Source organism: Penicillium soppii (genome assembly GCF_028829465.1).
Source record: "Penicillium soppii strain IBT 18220 chromosome Unknown utg000010l, whole genome shotgun sequence".
NCBI lineage: Eukaryota > Fungi > Ascomycota > Eurotiomycetes > Eurotiales > Aspergillaceae > Penicillium > Penicillium soppii.
Window position 1 is genome coordinate 1,974,090 of NW_026643240.1, and position 20,544 is coordinate 1,994,633.

At 50.5% G+C, this 20,544-nt stretch overlaps 6 protein-coding genes across 6 annotated transcripts; 4 read left to right on the plus strand and 2 right to left on the minus strand.

The window, feature by feature from the left end:
* Nucleotides 1-3,898: 3,898 nt before the first annotated feature.
* On the plus strand, nt 3,899-7,432 carry N7529_011400 (putative serine/threonine protein kinase; the record flags this gene model as incomplete). The annotated part of the gene is made up of 1 exon (XM_057246926.1): nt 3,899-7,432. One exon carries the CDS (start codon nt 3,899-3,901, stop codon nt 7,430-7,432), a length of 3,534 nt encoding a protein of 1,177 aa, XP_057092275.1.
* Nucleotides 7,433-8,535: 1,103 nt separating this feature from the next.
* N7529_011401 (uncharacterized protein) lies at nt 8,536-9,662 on the plus strand (the record flags this gene model as incomplete). The annotated part of the gene is made up of 2 exons (XM_057246927.1): nt 8,536-8,862; nt 8,934-9,662. The coding sequence occupies 2 exons, from the start codon at nt 8,536-8,538 to the stop codon at nt 9,660-9,662; spliced, it is 1,056 nt and encodes a 351-aa protein (XP_057092276.1).
* A 979-nt stretch (nt 9,663-10,641) lies between these two features.
* Nucleotides 10,642-12,889, plus strand: crzA (putative C2H2 transcription factor Crz1; the record flags this gene model as incomplete). The annotated part of the gene is made up of 2 exons (XM_057246928.1): nt 10,642-11,902; nt 11,958-12,889. The coding sequence occupies 2 exons, from the start codon at nt 10,642-10,644 to the stop codon at nt 12,887-12,889; spliced, it is 2,193 nt and encodes a 730-aa protein (XP_057092277.1).
* A 698-nt stretch (nt 12,890-13,587) lies between these two features.
* On the minus strand, nt 13,588-16,047 carry N7529_011403 (aconitate hydratase ACO2; the record flags this gene model as incomplete). The annotated part of the gene is made up of 2 exons (XM_057246929.1): nt 13,588-15,939; nt 16,003-16,047. The coding sequence occupies 2 exons, from the start codon at nt 16,045-16,047 to the stop codon at nt 13,588-13,590; spliced, it is 2,397 nt and encodes a 798-aa protein (XP_057092278.1).
* Nucleotides 16,048-17,570: 1,523 nt separating this feature from the next.
* Nucleotides 17,571-19,289, minus strand: N7529_011404 (uncharacterized protein; the record flags this gene model as incomplete). The annotated part of the gene is made up of 8 exons (XM_057246930.1): nt 17,571-17,726; nt 17,773-17,958; nt 18,009-18,222; nt 18,277-18,443; nt 18,503-18,781; nt 18,853-18,877; nt 18,933-19,014; nt 19,070-19,289. 8 exons carry the CDS (start codon nt 19,287-19,289, stop codon nt 17,571-17,573), a joined length of 1,329 nt encoding a protein of 442 aa, XP_057092279.1.
* A 392-nt stretch (nt 19,290-19,681) lies between these two features.
* On the plus strand, nt 19,682-20,340 carry rpp1 (ribosomal protein P1; the record flags this gene model as incomplete). The annotated part of the gene is made up of 4 exons (XM_057246931.1): nt 19,682-19,750; nt 19,929-20,006; nt 20,107-20,239; nt 20,294-20,340. The coding sequence occupies 4 exons, from the start codon at nt 19,682-19,684 to the stop codon at nt 20,338-20,340; spliced, it is 327 nt and encodes a 108-aa protein (XP_057092280.1).
* Nucleotides 20,341-20,544: the final 204 nt, after the last annotated feature.

A 20,544-nucleotide genomic window follows, 5' to 3' on the forward strand; every position in this document is an offset into this window, starting at 1 on the left:
GTCCCAACATTTCTTCTGTTGTGTAGCCAGTTCGCATATTGTAAAATGAACCAAATCAAGTTGTTTGATTGGCAATTCGAAGGGGAATCTCATAGGCCAGATTCATATTTTCACTCACATTGGGTGTAATTGGGTCGTATAAGCCATAATATCCATAATATCCCGTGTTCCGCCATTGTGTACTCTGTACTCAAACTACACGGTGAGAAGTCAACTACGTCGTATAACCCAGACCCCCTCTCAAATAACGCAATCCCTCTGGAAAGATCCAATAAAACAGCAAAGAACATTTCATCCCTGCCCTTAATAAAAAGTGTCACATTCGGCCCCAGTCCCGAAAAATCAACCCCGTTCCTAGCAAGATCTAACAGCCGACCATGCATGTCAGATTTGGCACTTGACCAAATGCGTCCGGGTGCAGTTGACACAATCCTCCGCTTATTGAAGGGCACCGTGGGCCCGAGTGTTCGTGCGCTGAACCTCCTCGGGCTAACGCACGGTTAGAATCGTCAGTTGCCGGCTTTCGGGGCCGGGTACGAGATGGAATAAGCAAAGATGACGGTAAGTTGGCTGCTGTCGGCTTCTTGCTACTTGTTTGTGACGTGGATGAATAAGGATGAGACTGGATGGTTTAGGCTTTGGTAGTAATAGGCTGCTGCGATGCTCTTCGGACTAAAGATATGGACTAACGATATAGATGAAGTCGCCACTCAGGTTGTTTGTCGATGTACTATCACATGTAGAAAGCATTTTGGAAATACATCTCCGGCTCTGTACGCTGACGTAGTTTTTGTAGATTAAATAGTTAGTTGCTATAGTTAACTAGACATCCCCGAGAACCAACCCTACTATTCCCACCACGTACAGTAACAAGTCAACCAAATCAAACCACCGTGCCTGTGCACAGTGGTGCGCGGTCGTACTACAGAGCCATAGCCCTAGTTTCCGGTGTTCATCAAGGCGGATTGTAAACCCGACGTTAACACAGAGTAATAAGGGACCAGGGCATGGCACTCTCCCATAAGAGCGGGACGCAATCACAAGTGAGAAGAGCAACGAGTCCCTCGCCGTTTGTGTCACATAGCATGATCAACACGAGCAATTTGCCTCAATGAGTATCAGTGCAGAGCTAGCGGAGGGAAGAATGAGCACTTGGGTGCTTTGGTCGCTTGCGCCCGGGGACTGTGAATGGATTACCACGGGATTGGGTGAAAAATCCAAAGTGAAACTCCAGCATAAAGTGCATGGAGGATTAATACTCATGATAATTATTATTGAAACGGTGTTGGTCTGATATTGCAATTCTTATGTTTAATTAGCTCTCTTTGCTCATGCATTGGCGCCTGGACGGAATGGCTGCAGTCGGAATTCCAAGCCGATCTTCCAGATCTACAGGTAGTACTCCGTATACATACCAATACTGTACACCGTCTAGTAAGTTGTGTCTTGTTCTTCTCGGTTTGAGTCTGCTCATGTAGGTAGGAGGAATATGATTGCTTAGGATGCAGCATGGAAACCACTCATAGAGTATTTCCATACTCCATTCGTGACGGGGTGTGGTCGCATCCCCTCAGTTGCAGCTTTGAAGTATGGCGGCGCACAGACCGGTCATCTTTTGTTCTCTACGCCGTGGTAGTACTCCGTAGTGTAGGTTAATCGGTTAAAGGGCAATAACTATTGGGTACTCAGTCTCCCTTGGTACTAATCAAACCCCGACTTTGATCCTTGTCTAGTCTCTTTTAGCCCCTTGCTCCCCAGGACCCCCGCAACGGGGGCGGGAAATAGCCTTCTACGTACTACGGAGTATATTGGAAGTGTATTGTTTCTGGACCATGTATAGACTATGCTGGAAAGATATGATAATCCTGTCAACGTTCTCAGAAGTTAGGTTACCCATAGACCGACAAATTAGGGACTCGATAGTTGTCGATTAAGATTTACACGCCACGCAGAAACTCATCTGCCAATCAATGTATCCTGTATGCCGGGATAAAAGCGCCAAGGCAATGCCTAGGTATGATCATTGGATGGCCTTGTAAATCAAGGAGATGGAATTTGTTCATTTGCTATGCTATACCTTGATATATACCCCGTATACCACCAATTTGAGGGAAAAAAAAGAAAAACGAAGGCTAATTAGGGGCCAGACCCTTATATGACGTAGATTATCACGCACGGGCCGTGGACTTTCTTTGCTTTTTTTTCTTTTTCTTTTTTCTTTAAACAGCTTCATGCAGAACGCCTCGAGGTAAATATTCTATATTCTATACTCTATGCTATATTGGAGTAAGATTGAAGTTCGGAGAGAATAACATGTCAAAACGAGGCGGAGTATGCACCCCGATCCTGAAAAGAAATAAAGATTTAAAAAAAAGAAGTGAAGGTCCACCCACCCATGGTAAGAAATTCTTTGCCTTTTGCCTAATTTAGGTTTGGCACGAACTACTCAACACCGTGCAAGTAGTCCCTTTCGTCTGTATTATCCCACTTGCAGAAAGCTGATGCATTTCTCTTCGGGTGGCAGAAGTAAAGTTCGAATGAGAGGTGCCGAGTTGAACGGGCTTGATGCGATTGGTGCACAACCTATAGAAGTACTGTCAGGGCAAGAGTAACCTAGTCTTTTTTAGCGTCTCACTTCTGAGTAGGAGAGAGTAGAGAGTTGGGCATTGGTACGGAACATTCGGACCCGAGTAATAATGAGTAAGGAACAATTCACAAAAAAGAATTGTGATAGAATACCAAATCCTTGGTGACTGGAGTATACCTTACGATTCATGATGGCTCCACCATTCTGGATTTTGTTTGACCAGACTTTTCAGGTATCTACATAGATGTATATGGCATTGATCCATGGATATAGGATGCCAAACCTGTTAGAGGGTATAGTAGGCTGTGTTGAGTCCTCGACGTAACCTGTGGCGAGTTGCGCCACTGAAAATAGATACCTAGGTGTGTGAGTGATATTATTCTGTATGATGGATAGATAATACAGGAATTATAAAATATCAAATATATATAAAAAATATAATATAACTGATATCTTATTATACTATGATAATTATCACTTATCAGAAATATGTACCCAGCTGCAAACAGCCGCTTTACGGACCAAGACTTGCTAGGGAGAATAAGTAAATCTGATATCGTGACAACATTTGATTTGAACATGTAGATACGATTAAATGAAGGTCATTATATGAATATTCCTGAGTATATGAGATATTTTCCCAGACTAATTTATTCTGTAGGTGTCAGTAGCAACTACATAGTCAAGTGGAAGCAAGTAACCAGATTTATTTCTCTCCTTGGCGTCCGATCATCGCTCTGCCCTATTATTACTACCCACCCCCAACTCCCCTTCTCTTCCATCCCCTCCTCTCTGATCTCGGTCTCTACCACCTCTTCTTGTTTTTCTTTTTCTTCTTCTTTCTTATCTGAGTCTCGTCTCTCCTTTGGACATTCCTTTCGGAAATTTCACATTCCTGATTCCGATCTCGCTCCGAAACAGAATTCCAGAACCTGGTCCTCCAACGAGCCTAACTCCGAAATATTTATAGCATCCGTCACGGTCCCCTTTTTTTTCGCCGACTCGACACGTGTGGATGTTTGATCGCCCGAGTCCTCGTGCAGTAGCAGGTCTACCTCGTGCCTTTTCCCTATAGGCGATAACCCGCTGTCCGGTACACGGTTTCCGATAGTTGTCGCCATCCCTTTTGACCCCGCGAAAGTAATGCCGGCCCATTCGTGTGTGCCAACAGAGCTCTACATCAGCTCACCTTGAATCAATCTTTACCGAACAAAAAAGTGCGGCAATTGGAGGATGTTCAATTAGGATGCTCTAATTGCATTATCGGCACAGGCCATTCCTAGTCCAACCACAAACGGAATAAAAAGGAAAATGACAGAAACTCGGTCCTCGCAAGCTGGTCTGGAGGATCCGGATCAGCAAGCTCGGGGCCATGTCTCAAAAAATACCAAGCGGGATGTAGATCGGTCCGAAGAGTCATTACAACCGTCTGCGTCAAACGACCAACCCGAGTCCCGTCCATCGAAATCATCTACCAAACAGGCGCCTCCTATCACCGATGTCTCAGAAGCAGCCGCAACATTCCGCCAGGCCTTTCCCAGCCTATACGGTGCCCGTACCCCATCGAATCGTTCGTCGTCTAGTTCCCTGCAAGCCCTCAACGAAGACACCGTGGTCGATGTCCGATCGGAAAATGGAAGCATTGGAAGGAGTCCGCGTCGGACATCGAGACAATCGGAGAATGAGCTGCCGGTGTACCCCGATCAATCCTATGCATCCCTCCAGTCACAAGTGCATCCCACCTGGCAACCACCCTACGTCGCACCAGATCCGCGGCCCAGACACTCTTACGCTAGTGGTGTACGGACTGCGGGCAACACTCCTTTATCCAGTCCCGGACTGTTTTCTATGAGATATCCTCCCCGTCACATTGGAACGCCATCCGCATCTGATGATTCCATTTCTACTGGAAGCTCCCTGCTTCACCCCTCACATCTTCAACCACCCAAAGAAACCCACACAGCCGAAGTGGATCGTGACACGGTCACAGGAAACAAGGTCATCAATCAATACGAAATCCTAGAAGAACTTGGACGTGGCGAACACGGAAAAGTAAAACTTGGCCAGCATGTTGCGACCGGGCAGAAAGTCGCTATCAAGATTGTCCAGCGATACTCCACCCGTCGCCGGTTGGGCAAGTTGGGCAACCCGGAAGACAAAGTGAAAAAGGAAGTCGCCATCCTGAAGAAGGCGAGACATCCAAATGTTGTCAGCTTGCTTGAAGTCATCGACGACCCAAACCGGCAAAAAGTCTACATTGTGTTGGAATACGTTGAGAATGGTGAGATTGTCTGGCGCAAAAAGGGGCTTCGAGAAATTGTCCATGTCGACAAACTGCGTCTTGACCGAGAGAAGAATGGAATTCCAGACACACCTGCGTTCTTGGAAGAGAGTCATCAGTTTATTCGAACTGCACAGCATCTGCGGCGTCAACGGGAAAGGGCCCGCGAGCGGGTGGAAGCACAGGCTGCCGATGCCCAGCAAGGCCCGATTCCCGCTTGGAGTCTGGAGCACGGCGCCGAATCAGAAGACGAGGAGGACGAGGAAACCGGCCTCCCGATCAGGAGATCGTCCAGCCGCTCTATTGCGGTGACAGATGAGTCCAGCCCGTCTTCTGCGCTAGATGCATCCGTGAATGCTGTTGAGGGTACCATGTATGGTGCCTATTCAGACTTTCCGTTCGAAAGACGTTTCAGCAACGCTTCCAGCAGTTTTGGCTATGCACCCTCTGAGCCTGAGTGGTCTGCGGAGGGCGATGACATGGCGTATGTCCCCTGTTTGACCATTGGCGAAACCCGCAGCGCTTTCCGGGACTCAGTACTTGGTCTCGAGTATCTCCATTATCAGGGCATCATTCACCGCGACATCAAGCCAGCCAATTTACTCGTCACCAGTAGCCATCGGGTAAAGATCTCTGACTTCGGTGTCTCTTACCTGGGACGACCAATGCGCGACGAGGAAGAGGAAAATGTTGGTGAGACCGATGCTACTGAATTGGACGACGCTCGTGAATTGTCAAAGACTGTCGGAACGCCCGCATTCTACGCCCCTGAACTATGCTACACCGGTGACGACTTTGTAGAAACCATTGGGTCCATTCCCAAGATCACGGGTGCGATCGACGTTTGGTCGCTTGGTGTGACGTTGTACGGAATGATCTTTGGCCGTCTGCCATTTGTTTCAGATGATGAGTACAGCATGTTTCAGACCATTGTGAAGAAAGAAGTTTTCATCCCAAGGAAGCGCCTTGTGCCCGTCGTCGACGATGCCTGTGACTCCAATCAGTGGAATCTCCGGAACAGCGATGAACTTATTTATGAAGATATTGATGATGAATTATACGACCTGTTGAGACGGCTTTTGACTAAAGACCCAGTCAAGCGAATCACCTTGAAGGAGATCAAGCACCACCCTTGGACCCTCCATGGCCTTCCTAACCCTCGGATCTGGATCGAGGAGAGCGACCCTGGCTTCCAAAGCAAGGGCAAGCGAATTGAAGTCTCGAATGAAGAGGTTACCAGTGCCGTCAGCAAGGTTCCATTCATCCAACGTGTTCGGTCTAATGTTGCCAAATGGTTCACTGGTCGGTCCAAGGACAAAGAACCTCGCAAGCGCACGTCTAGTACGACGCCATCAACCGAGACCCTTTCATCTGCCTCAAGCAACAGCACGTTTGGGAAGACCTCCCGTGACAGTCGTCGGTCCAGTCTGCGAGGGGATGAAGATCTTTTCCGGCCGCTTAAATTCGGCAGTCATGGACACCCGCTTGCCCAGAGTGTCACCGCAAGCCCAGTGGACGAAGGGGATTGGCAATCTTACTTCGACGCTACACCAGCTTCACTTAAGCTCGCTGCTGCCAAACTTCCCCCCGCTCCACCTCCAACGGTCCCACAGCGACCTGGTCCTCCTCGGCGCGCAAAGTCCTCAATGTCTACGGCAGAATCCACAAAGACGGTCAAGCCACCCAACTTCGATGTTCCTTTGACCGTTCGACCCCGCTCAGGCGTGCATTCCTCTATCATTGAAGCTTTAAACCAGACCAATTTCGGTAGTCTTTTCAGTGGAGCCACTCGTCGGGCTTCACGAGGCAGTCGCAGTCGGCGCACATCACCCTCCGGTGAGACGGGATCCCTACGTGGAGAGGCAGAGCGCACTCCTGAGACTAGCACAGCAGAACCCAGCATCGCTGTCAGCAATGCATCTGCTCAAGGCCAAGTGCGAACCCCCGGTCTGTGGCATGACGAGGACAATTCTTCTACTGGAAAGTTGGCCCCGATCCACGCCCACCGCCGCAACCGATCCTCCCAGCTTGAGGGCAAGTCATCCGCAGAGTCATTTCATCTCACCCGGGACGCTCTCCTGCGCCGCAGACGGAGCGATATCGAGCCTAGCGAAGGCGGTACTCTCCGCGTGGATTACGCAATGTACTCTACCGAATCACTCCTCCTGCCACCAATTAATCCACCCACCAACCAATGTCCCGAAAACACCATTAATGGGCTGACCTCCACCCCGGCCACCATTTCGTCCTCTTCGGCCGACGACTTCACTAGCGGCATGTCGCAAAGCGCCTCCCACCCCAGCATCCCATCCGTCATCTCCAACGCCTCCTCTCTCTCCGGCGACGGTCACTCGTGCAAAGACAAGGATCTACACGAAGTCCCCTCCATCCTCCGCACCGGCGAAACCGTCAAACCCGGTCGCTCAGACTGCCCCAAACCCTCCGAAGAGGATGATGCCCGCTACTACTGCGACGACGAAGACGAGGACTCAGAAGAGGAGGTCCTCATGATTGGAAAACGCAAGCCCCCACCCAAGGCAGCGGATCCACCACCCTCGAACTGAATGTGGCCGGCCCCGAATCAGTCCCTCGTCTGTCATCCGACTACCATACATCCTCGACGCTTCCTACTCATAGAGAAGTTGTTGTATATCACCGACCTCTTGCTATGCTTCCAATCTGACCCCTTGGAAATTTGTTAGAAAATGGAGTTTACATTTCACACGGTCTGTATATATACGCATCACTGCGAACCCCGAAATCCCCGGTCTGTCCGGTTGCTCGTTATTCTGTTCTCTCAGTTCAGTCTATACGGTCGATTTCTTTTATATTGTCTTTTGCATTTTGGTTTACTTTTTACCTTCATCTATGTAATGTTGAACAAACCGGCGGTTGGGGTTTAGGGAAATATTGGGATTTGACTACAAGAATAAGTCGCGATGAGATATGGCTTGCGTGATGAACGAAATGAAATATTTAGTCTTCTGTCTATGGCTATTACAATGTATACTATTTCCTAGTTACGGGTATATTGTAGATGAGTTGATTCCTCCAGTGAAGATCTTTTTTAAGCAGCTCGTTCCACTTTGCAATATTAAAAGTCCTTCGCTTCGGGTTCGCTTCGGTTTTGGCGTCTTGGGTTTGTTCTTCTTCCACCAATAATATAAATGAAATGCTTAACCCCGGGATTATACCGTAAATAGAGCGCCACTTCGCTAATGTTCTTCACTAAAAGAGCTGCTAATGTACCCCATACTTGCACGCAAGCATGTAAGCATGGCTCATTTACAAACTAAAGCGTCATTAACTTTCAAACGAGATAAACATTGTCATGCGACAAGCTCCGGACCGAGTGATCGTCGACGCCATACCGTGTTTCAGCTCCTGTTTCATCACGGGAACTAAGCCCTTCCACGTCTGCTCCGGACAACAAGTCCACAATCCACTGCATGGGAGAAATTAAGCGAATAAATCGAGGATGTTCTTCTCCTTCGGGGTTGGCGGGAGATGCCAGTGCGGGTCTTCGGAGAATTCACATCTATATACTACAAACCACACTCCACTAATCACCGAGATCGCCCCTCGAGACAGAATATCGATATAAACGACGATCTTCCTCACATCCGTCTCCCTCCTCTTCCCTCCATATCAGTCATAGCCAGTAGCAATGCTTCCCTACTTCCTCCTAGCTGCTGCGCAGCTCTTCACTGCATCCACAGCTTTGACCTACAAGGGCGCGGATATCTCCTCTCTCCTCGTTGAAGAAGATGCAGGTATCTCGTACAAGAATACGGCGGGCACAACGGCGAAGCTAGAGTCTATTCTCGCCGCTAGTGGTGTGAATTCCGTCCGTCAGCGTATCTGGGTTAACCCCAGCGGCGGCACCTATGATCTGGACTACAACATCGAGCTAGCGAAGCGCGTCCAGGCTAAGGGCATGACTACATATCTTGATTTGCATCTGAGTGATACATGGGCGGATCCAAGTGCCCAGGTACGAAATCGGACTCGAACTCCCTGACCACCAATCCGATCATTGATGAGTCGTTAACTAACTCGAAACAGACCACCCCCTCCGGCTGGTCAACAACCGACATCGACACGCTGACCTGGCAGGTGTATAACTACACCCTGGAAGTCTGCAACGAGTTCGCCGCGAATGGCCTCACAGTCGAAATGATCTCCATTGGCAACGAAATCCGCAACGGCCTCCTCTGGCCCCTCGGCACCACAAGCAGCTACAGCAACATCGCGAGCATCTTGCACTCCGGCGCATGGGGCGTGAAAGACTCGAACCTCGCCACAATCCCCAAGATCTTAATCCACCTCGACAACGGCTGGAGCTGGTCTGAGCAGTCTTACTTCTACGGCAAAGTGCTTGCGTCAGGCTCGGCCCTGCTGTCCACAGACTTCGACTACATTGGCGTGTCGTACTACCCGTTCTACAGCGCGAGCGCGACGCTGGCGTCGCTGAAAACCAGTCTGACGAATCTGTACTCGACGTACGGGAAGAAGACGATTGTTGTTGAGACGAATTGGCCGTATGCATGCCCCAGCCCGGCGTATGCGTTCCCCTCGGATTTGGCGGATATTCCGTTCTCCGTGGCTGGGCAGCAGACTTTCTTGAGTCGGTTGTCAACTGCTGTCAGTGGGGCTGGGGGAATTGGAATTTATTATTGGGAGCCGGCTTGGGTGCAGAATGCTGGGCTTGGGAGTAGTTGTTCGGATAATTTGCTGTTTGCTTATTCGAATGATCAGGCTAGAGCTAGTTTGACTTCGTTGGGGAGTGTTTGATTGGGGATTGAAGTTGGGACAGATGGTAATTGGAACTTTTCTCTTCAATATAGGCACCAATATGCTGGCAATTATGCAAGTGAGATTGAAGTATACAAGGCAGACTGCAAGGCAGACTGAGCGATGTGCCTTGGACATATAAGCTTATACCCGAAGTGGACTAGTGCACTGGTATAGAGTGGCTGTGCAAAGGAAAGACCCATCTTTTTCGTCTTTTTTTTTTGTTCTTTGGATTATTGTTTAGGCAACTACTTTGAAAACGAATAGCTGGATTAATAAATCCATATTGAAATACCTGTGGATAAAAATATATGTACTATATGGTTCGTACTGCATATAACTAAACAGGTACTAACTATTCCTATCTGTTATCAAGGTGGGCACGAATGTGGGGAGATCCATATTGGGCTGTACAGATGAGAAATGAGGAACGCATAAAGAAACAAGGTGGGGGAATTATCCTTGCGCTTAGGGCACAGCCAGAAATTCTACTGGAAATTGCTTATTTCTTTTCTTGTCATTTTTTAATTTTCTTGAATCGTATATATCATCTAACCAGTATCCCCTATATCGGAACGTGAATATTTGTATAGACGAATCGACCCTAGACCGCCTTGCGCACGTGAAACCGCCTCATCTTCAACTCCTCATTGTCACTTTCACACTCTCACCCCTGCTCAAAATTTAAGGTATCATTGTGTTTAGCGGTATGACGCTATCTTGCGACTGCTGACACTGGCCCAGAGCCTCATTCATATCCACTTCGAATCTGGATCCTTTGCGAATGACATCCACCAGACGACATTCTTTCTACACAAAGTCTTTAGGACCCTGACAAGGTCTATTCGTTCTGTTTGTCTGATCGGCTCTATTCTCCCATTTGCGCTAGAACTGGTTTCTACTCCACCCTCGATCGCCTATAGATTGCCGCCCAAGCGTGGCACCCGCCAAAGAGCCTCATCTACGTGCATTCGCAATCATGGCCTCGCATGACCCCAATTATAACCATGGCTCAGTTCATTCGCCAGGGGATATCAAACCTCGCAGTGTGAGCCCGTCATCACATGGACAGCAACAGCAATATCACGACCCAAGCGCTGGATTGGGTGCTGACCCCTCCATGGGCGCTTACCCGACGACCCTTTCGTTTCACAATTCTGACGGGGGCATTGGTGTTGAATCATATGGCTACCCAAGCTACCCCACTGGAGCGCCAACACAGACCTTATCTCCACCGGCAGATCAGAGCTATCCCCCCGCGATCAATACCAACAATTTACCGATATCGCAATCTTTCGAGACAAGCCTGGTCAATCAACTTGAGCACTCTTCCACCGGACTCAGGCCAATGCAGGCCGACGAAAACTTCTCCAATATGCTCAACTCCAACCAACCGGAATTGGACTTTTCTCTCTACCAAAATCACAGTCCCAACAGCGCTTCTGCAACCGAGTTCGATTCATCACAGTTGTTGGATCCACAAATGCACCAGTGCCAATCAATGAACCAAGCCATTAACCCAGCCGATCTGGTCAGTCCGATCTCGAACCCCTCTGCCTCTTCGCACCCGTCACCCCAAGACCAGCAGCTTTCCTCGCCCGGGCCCATGTCCCCTCCGGGGTCCACACCGGGCACGTACTACACTCCTCGGCATTCGCGACACACCTCGCTAGACCCGTCAGCTGCGGCCTACTATAATCACCCGAATCCAGATTGGCAGTCCGTTATGACCAATGTTTCCTTTCAGGGGCACCGACGTGCGCCATCGGAGGTATCAGAGGTTTCGTCCGCCAACCACTCCCCTTACCTGTCTCAGCATGAATTTGATGGCATTGAGAACAACGCATCGCCTTCTTTGGCTCCTCAGAGTGATCCGTCTTTGTATGACAATGGTCTCGGCATGGAATCATTCACTTTGTCAGAGCAGCAACATCAGGGCATCAGCCCGCTCCACAGCCCGTATATCTCTCCGCGCTTAATGCCACAACAGGGGGGCGAGATGGTTCCGAATAATCCTTACCTCTCTCAATTCCCCGCGGCACCGACAGACATGTATGGTATGCCTCAAGAGGACATGATGAATATGGGCCAGCTGAACAATGTACCTGGCGACATTGGCCAGGCCTCTCAAATGGCTCCTCCGTCAATCAATGTTGAGTTCGCTCCGCCGCTGCGGAACCCAACCTTCGATCCAGCCAAAGCAACAGCAGATTTCGATTCGCTGAGTCCTCCCGCCATGCGTAAGTGCTAAAACAACAACCCTGACTGTCCCTACATATATTAACAAGCCACCAGGATCCCGTGTGCGAAGTAAATCCGACCCATACCACCCTGCTTCTCGCCCACGTTCTCCCGCAACATCAGCAACAAGCCTAGAGCCACACGCACCCACCACCCCACGATCCCTCTCCCCAGTAGGATCAATCGGCTCCCACTCCCGCAGCAGCCCCAGCTCCCGCGACCCCTCACCCTCCCGCTCCGGCCGCCGGCTCTCAACTTCTTCAATCGAGAACCGCAACTACATCCTCGACCTAGCCGATCCGCAACGCCCCGGCGCAGCCCCAGGGGAACCAAAACGCATCCAAAAACACCCCGCCACCTTCCAGTGCTCCCTCTGCCCAAAACGCTTCACCCGCGCCTACAACCTACGCTCCCACCTCCGCACGCACACAGACGAACGACCTTTCGTATGCACAGTGTGCGGCAAAGCCTTCGCCCGACAACATGACCGCAAGCGCCACGAAGGCCTGCACTCAGGTGAAAAGAAATTCGTTTGCCGCGGCGATCTCTCCGGCGACGCGCAATGGGGCTGTGGTCGGCGCTTCGCGCGCGCTGACGCCCTAGGCCGCCATTTCCGCTCCGAGGCAGGCCGCGTCTGCATCAAGCCTCTGCTCGACGAGGAGTCTGCGGAGCAGGACCGCGTCATGCTCGAACGCCAGCAACAGGGCCATCTCCAGCCCGTCCCGCAGCAGCTCGTTATGCCCAACATGCCCGGCATGGATGGCCAGTCGTCTGGTAACTTTGTGCTTCCGGCTGCGCTGCTTGCGCAGTACCCTGCTCTGCAGACTTTGCAGTGGGATCAGATTCCTGCTGTCGATGACGCGGGGGATATTGGCGGGCGGAGTAGCTTTGATGCTAGCTCTGGGGGCGAGTTTGAATTTAATGAGGATGAGTATGGGAATACGGGGATGTATGTTGATGGCTATGATCCGAAGTGGAGTGGATGATGGGGTTTTGGTTTTTCTTGGGATCTTTTGCTTTTCGCGCCTTCTGCGGGTTTTAAACTTGCTTGATGTTTTGCATCTGGGGCCTGTATAGAAAGGCTTTTTGGCGTTCAGATACAGGATTGGAGATATCTCATGGTTTCGTTTCGGCAATCTGGATTCGATTGCTAGCTTTTTCTTCTTCTTTTTTTCTTTTCTTTCTTTGCTCTGATCGAGGCAACGGCTTGCAATGCAATGCAATGCCTTCCTGATTCACCCTTCTTTTTTCTCAATTCCTTGACAGAATACTCATCATGATGTTTTTGATGATACTCCCATCCATACCCGTCTGCTTTTTCTTTGTGAAGTCATTTTATGTCACCTACTTCGAGCTTCGAAACTATATACCATGGATCGCAGTGAATACCAATCGAATGAATGACCTTGAAATTACAATCGAGCGGCCGGGGACTAGCTGATTAGCTCATAGGCCCAAAACGCCCTTACACCCGTGGACTATTCAGATATCTCCACGGATTGATCAGTACTCGGGGTACCATACTGGAACTCGCAAAATAGTAGAATACAGATCACATTGGATATCATCTAATCAACAAACAAGAATCTAGAAACTCACCATATACAAGGACAAAAAAGCAATGCTCTCAACTCCCAAAAACAACCCATTTTTTATAGGTCCAAACAGTCTGAGATATCACCATCTAAGCATGAGCCTTCTTAGCCAACAAGTTCAAAGCACTACCGGCAAGAATGAAAGCACTCTGGTCCTTGCTCAGCGTGTGCTGAACAGGCACAACGAAGGTCTCTCCAGTCTTCTGCTTGGTAACGCGCAGCTGGACCTCTCCCTGTCCACCAGCCTGCAGGGTATCATAAAGACCGACAGTGTCGACCTTATCACAAGCGTCGATGCGGTCGTAGTCTTCACGGTTGGCGAAGGTCAGAGGGACAACACCCTGCTTCTTGAGGTTGGTTTCGTGGATGCGGGCGAAAGACTTGGAGACGATGACGCGGCCGCCGAGGTAGCGGGGCTGCAGGGCGGCGTGTTCACGGGCCGAGCCTTCGCCGTAGTTATCCTCTGCGACGACGAGCCACTCGATGCCGCGCTCCTTCCAGTGCTCTGCGAGCTCAGGGATGCCGTACTGCTTGCCGGCTTCGTCGTAGGCGACGTTTGTCTCGCCGGTGGCGGCATTGACGGCGCCGATGAGTGTGTTGGCCGAGATGTTGGGCAGGTGGCCCTTGTACTTGAGCCAAGGGCCGGCGGCGGAGATGGTGTCGGTTGTGCACTGGCCCTTGACCTTGTAGAGGACCTGCAGGCCGGAGAGCTCGCCCTTGGGGAAGGGGGCGAAGGGCTCGAGCAGGGCGAGACGGTCAGAGGTCGGGGAGACGATGACCTCGGCGCTGGCGTCGGGAACGGCGGCTGTGGGGAGGAAGTTAGGGTTGCCTTCTTCAAAGCCAGCGCTGGGGAGGTCGAAGCCGGTCGGGGGCTGGAACTTGAAGGTTGAGCCGTCGGGAGCTGTGAGGGAGTCGGTCATGGGGTTGAAGGTCGTGCTGCCGGAGTAGGCGAGGGCGGTCACAAGCTCGGGGGACGCGAGGAAGTTCATGGTGCGGCGGTTACCATCATTGCGACCGGGGAAGTTGCGGTTGTAGGAGGTGAAGATTGCGTTGTCTTCGCCATTGGGGACACCGTCTGTGCGCTTCCATTGACCGATGCAGGGACCGCAGGCGTTGGCGAGGACGACACCACCGGCTTCGGAGAAGGTGTTCAGGGTCTGGTCACGGTCCAGGGTGGCGCGGATCTGTTCACTTCCAGGGGTGATGAAGAAGTCCGCCTTAGGCTTGAGCCCAGCGGCGGTAGCCTGCTTAACCAGGTTCTCTGCGCGAGTCATATCTTCGTATGAAGAGTTAGTGCAGCTACCAATAAGACCAGCGCCGAAAGTCTCGGGCCACTTCTTCTCGCGGACGGTGTCGGCGAACTTGGAGAGTGGCACTGAGAAATCGGGGGTGAAGGGTCCGTTAATGTGTGGCTCGAGCTCGGACAGGTTGATAGTGATAACCTGGTCGTACTCGGCCTTGGTATCAGCGCGCAGCAGGCTGGAGGGGCCCGCAGCAGCGACAGCAGCAGCGGCATCGGCGACATGGCCACGGTGGGTGGAGTGCAGGTAAGGTACCATGCTGGGCGAGAAGGGGAAAATCGAGGTGGTAGCACCGACCTCGGCACCCATGTTACAGCAGGTAGCCATACCAGTGCAGCTAAGAGTCTCGACACCAGGGCCGTGGTACTCCACGACGAAGCCAGTGCCACCGCGGACAGTCAGCTTGCCAGCCAGAGACAGGATGATATCCTTGGGGGAAGCCCATCCGCTGAGCTTGCCCTCAAGGCGAACACCAAGAATCTTGGGGGCCTTCAGCTCCCAAGGAGCGTCGACCAGAGCGTCAACGGCATCGGCACCACCGACACCGATAGCAATAGCGCCAAGACCACCTCCGTTGGGAGTGTGGCTGTCGGTTCCGAGCATCATCAATCCAGGGGCGGCGTAGTTCTCCAACACACTCTGGTGTATGATACCCGCGCCAGGAGGCCAGAACTCAATACCGTAGCGCTTGGCAGCACTCTCCAAGAAGTCAAAGACCTCGCTGTTGCCCTGGATCGAAGCGGGCAGATCAGTATCAGCACCGCGCTCACCAACAATCATGTGGTCGCAGTGAATACTGGCGGGGACGGCAGTCGAGGGAAGACCACACGACATAAATTGGAGCAAGGCCATCTGAGCCGAAGCGTCTTGCATAGCAACACGATCAGGCTTCAGCTTTAAATTGGCCTTGCCTCGGATATCACGACCATTGTTGGTGCCAGTGAGCAATGACTCCTCGGCATTGTCCAAATGCGCGTAGAGGATCTTCTCGGCGAGGGTGAGAGCGCGCTCGGAGCCCAGGACTCGGCGGACCTGTTCGAGGTTGCGGACGAGCTTGGGGTAAGGGGGCATGCGGGAGGAGGAGGCCTCGGTGGCTAGGCCACGGGCGAAGAGCCGTTGCGGGGACAGCCGTGTGGCCAACTAGAAGGTGTTAGTCACAGTTTGCCAATTGATCCAATACAGGTTGTTTCAAGATTAACTTACCCCACGAGAGGCAGAAGCCCGCTGCCAAACAAGCTGACTCACCATCTTCACAAGTTTAGTTGGGGACGGAGACTGGGGGAAGGAGAAGATGATGTTTCCCTTTTTTTCTGTCCCGGTTCAGGTTATTTGCCTTCGCTCTGATTGGTCGATGTTTGCGCCGACTTCGGAACTCAAATATATCATGTGGGGAAACTCAACCCTAACTTCGACCACAACATTGTTTACATCTTTACCATCATATGTGGACGTGTGTACGTAGATATTATATCTATCCTTGTAAAACAGAGGTGGCTGGCTCATTTCGCTTCTTCGGTATTTCCTATCACTCAAATATGGACAAATTCTGCAGCAAGAACCCTGTCCTTGAATTACGAGGCCCGGACACTCGAAAATCGAGCACTCGACCGCCACTCCATTGAATCGAATTCCTACATAAGCCTCCCTTCTTATGACTTGCGTATATTCTATCAACTGAGTTCAGTCTCCATGAGAAGTCGCGTTTTTTTTTCAAATACGGAGGACTTTCTATGGCATCGTCCTGCGGAGGGATTGAATAAGATGGGATGTCAGCTAAGATACGTGGCTTTTGATGAGGCTGCTATGCCTTCGCACGGATATGTTATTATTTGTACTAGCACTGTCGACCATAAGCCAGTGAGCCCATTCATTGAACCGCTCAAGACTGATATCGATTCAACAAAATGTTTAAGCCTTGAAAACCTCTTTGAAACAGACATTTGGAACTGAGGAAACAGATGGAATTGATTCTGAGCTCAATTTGGGCTACTGTTAAGAAGATGTACATAGTGGTGGAAGCTAGTGACTGGCCGATAATACAAGCGTATAGATTACGATGCAAGCCCACGGACTAGTACCTCTCTCAAAAGCTATGCGATGATTGCTCAGGAAGGGGTGGCTGCTGTGCTCGACGCTGTGGATGCTGCTAAGAGCCTCGCATGATTGACGGGATCCACAGAGTGTCTTCACTCGGGGTCATCAGACTTCGTCCTGTGATTGCTGCATGAAGGCTCATTGAATCGATGGTGATGTTATTGGGGCCGAGATACCAGATTTACAAAAGCTTGAGCCTGAGTCTAATTGCATTGGTGAGATGAGCCAGCACCTTTTCGATCTGTCTCTTATTCCCTCATTTAGCTTTAAATGCCCATCGTGAAATGATCTATTTGCGTCGTTTTTGGCTCTTTCAGTGGATGACTTTCTTGCTTGGCTATTTGGATATACTATTTTAGTGATTTGCTGCACTATGATATGTCGATGTCTGACATTGCTGGATATTTTCTTGAACATGTATCTTAGGCGAATCAAATTGCTTGCTCGTTCAAGGGGAATTCCATTAGACTCAAAGTAGACCACCAGAGGGCACATGTGCTCAAGAGAAAATGCCACAGTCCCATCCCAAACGCCTATCGTAACATTAACAAGAAAAGAGAGACTCTGATCATACAATCAAAGACCACTGGATGCCAAGGACATGTCATGGCCAAATTCATAAACGGAGAAAAGTAACATAGATAGAAGAAAAAACAAAGTCTACTAGACTCGATATTCTAAGACTGTTCTTCCTCATCGACCACCGCAGCGCGGAGCTCCCAGACCAAATCGTAGCATTCGGCGAGCAGGTTATTCACACTCCCCTGGCCCTCGGGAATATCGGGGCCCACGTAGAACTTCCCGTCAATGCGCATATTGTCGATTGAGTTGAGCTGGCTGGGTCAGTCTTGTATCAGCCGTCAGAGGGGATCGACATACCTTCATGCTGTATGGGTAGAGCTCGCGCGAGTTTGCAACGCCTCCAGACTCTTTGACTTCAATCAAGCATCGGCGCAGGGTTTGAAGTTGATTATAGACTGGAAGTAGAGCTTCGGATACGGGTTCTGATGAGATCAATAGCGCGTAGATGTACGCATAACTGCGGCGGATAAGGTAGAGCAGCGTCTGGATAGTTGTTAGCGAGATTTTATCAAATAAATTGGATGAAAATTTACCCGTTGCGCGTGAAGATCGGCTGGCTGACCCTCGGCATCGACAAAGTTTCCATTAATTCGCGCTTCGTCGATACGGTCAAGCTTTCGCTGGTATCCAAAGAGATCGGTCTCGCGCAAAGACCAAGCTTGAGTTACAGACAAGCGGTCCAGTTGATTGCGGATTTCCAGCAATCGCTCATATTGTTCGCGGAATCGTTCGTCGATTTTTCCCTCTCTGTCAGATAATCAGCGATTGCCCTTAGTCCTTCAACACGAGTCTGGAACATACCGCTCGAGTACAATCTCAGTCCAACGCCAACACCGTTGAAACAAAGACTTCACCTCATCTTGACCTGCGAGAATGTTACCTTCGGTATCGACAAAGCTGCCGTCCTTCATGGTGTTTTCGATCTTCTTGAGTTGCTCTCGGAGAGCGTTCACTTCCGATGCCGAGAACTATGAACAAAGTGTCAGTCCATATTCACCCAAAAAATTATCTTTTTTGGACTGGATACCTTCGACCGTGTATTCACAGCAGATGTTGACCGCAGAATTGAAACGAGTGTCTCATGTGTCTGCGCCAAAGGAGGTGCCAGCGCCGCAAGACCCTTTTGCAACTTCTTCAGAGAAATTTCGCATTGTTCCAAGCGATTTTCCAGAAGGGTAAGAAGAGCGGGTGAGTAGGTATTACGACCACGCTCAAGGGTTTCGTGGGTAGACTCAAGGGTCTTGGTAATCGAGTTCAAGTCTTTGGAGCTGTAGAATCCGGCCTCTCCGAGGTGATCGAGTAAACGCTACACAATGATGTCAGCAATCCGATCCGAGAGTATTTTGAGGATAGCAAAGAGATAATATGGATATATACCTGAATGGTAGTCGCCAAAGAATAGCTATCAAGATGTCAGACATGATATAAGATCGCGGGGTAGAGCGGATCATTCTTACACTGCGGGAGCTTCGTTGTTCCTCCCAACGGTCAAGAACAGTAGGGAGATCAACTGGAAGCAGTCATCCAGGACATAATCCACTACCACAGAGTGTCAGTCACTCCGAAATGAGCACGCGATAAACCGGAGACTCACGGCGATTGTGTACCAAGCGGCGATCCGGCTCTTTGCGAACAGAATTGAGCTGCTCCACCTCTGCGATCACCTCTTCGTAGTGTGGTAGGACATCGCGGGACTTGATGTATGAAGACTTATCCTGTTTGATAAGTAGGAGTGCGTCGCGAATTCGGAGCAATTTTTCGAGAATAGGCTGCTCGCTGGGATCCAGCAGGCCCGGGATTGCCGGCGATTCCATGGTTGGAGAAGGTGGTAGGTGAGAGGGATAGGGATAGGTATAGCAGGGATCAAAGGGGAAGAACTCAAAGAGAATAGCTGTTTTGAATGTGAAGATAGGTCAAAAGATGGTCTCGTTCAGTCCATTGGTGCCCCGCCGGGTGATGTCAGGGAGATTTCTGCCTTGGGGATCAGGCATAATGAAGCCAGTGAAGCATGCAAGATTATGTCATCTGACTAGTCTGTTTATAGTTTAGCGTGGCGGTCACGAGAGATGGGACAAGCTAAACCTGATTAGTCCAAGCCCTAAGCGAGGGTTTTACCCACACAACGGTCATTGCTGTTCGGGCACCTCGACACTCCTCTCTTCTTCTTTCTCACAACTCTTCTTCAAGACCAAGTCCACCCGCCGACATGTCTACCGCTGAGCTCGCCTGCTCTTACGCCGCCCTCATCCTGGCCGATGACGGTCTTGAGATCTCCGTACGTATCCCAAAATTCTTTGAAATTGATGGATTAGCGGAGGCTTGAAGATTGTACTTGAATCTCTATCTCCTGTGCGGGAATGATCTTTGGGAGGAATACAACAAGCAACCGCAAAGCCACCGGGATCAACAACCACTACGCGAAATTTGTGACTGACCTCGAATCTCTCATTCAGGCCGACAAGATCCAGACCATCCTCGGTGCCGCCAAGGTCCAGGAAGTCGAGCCCATCTGGGCCACCATCTTTGCCAAGGTAAATACCTGAACACTTTCCGGAACCCGCGCCAATATCGACACACGCGACCTTGGTCGCGCGCGACAATTTGAGATTCGGTGACTTACTCAACTTACAGGCCCTCGAGGGTAAGGATGTCAAGGAGCTCCTGACCAACGTCGGCTCCGCCGGTGCCGCCTCCGCTGCCCCCGCCGCCGCCACTGGTGGTGCCGCCGCTCCCGCTGAGGAGAAGAAGGAGGAGAAGGAAGAGGGTAAGCCTCATCATGCAACCATGAAACTATCAAGCAGTACTAACCCCACTACAGACAAGGAGGAGTCCGATGAGGACATGGGCTTCGGTCTCTTCGACTAAGCGTCTTAAAAACTCCGTATCGAATTTGAACTCGTTTCCTTTTTTCTCTATCCCACACCTTTTTTACCGCTGCCGCAATGCGGCTCCCTCGACGATTCTCTCTTGTACTCGATACTCCACGACCCCTGCTACGAAGACCTAGAACCCGGGGAAGAAAAAAAGAAAATTAGCAAAAGAATTCAAACGGACATGGATATTCAATGG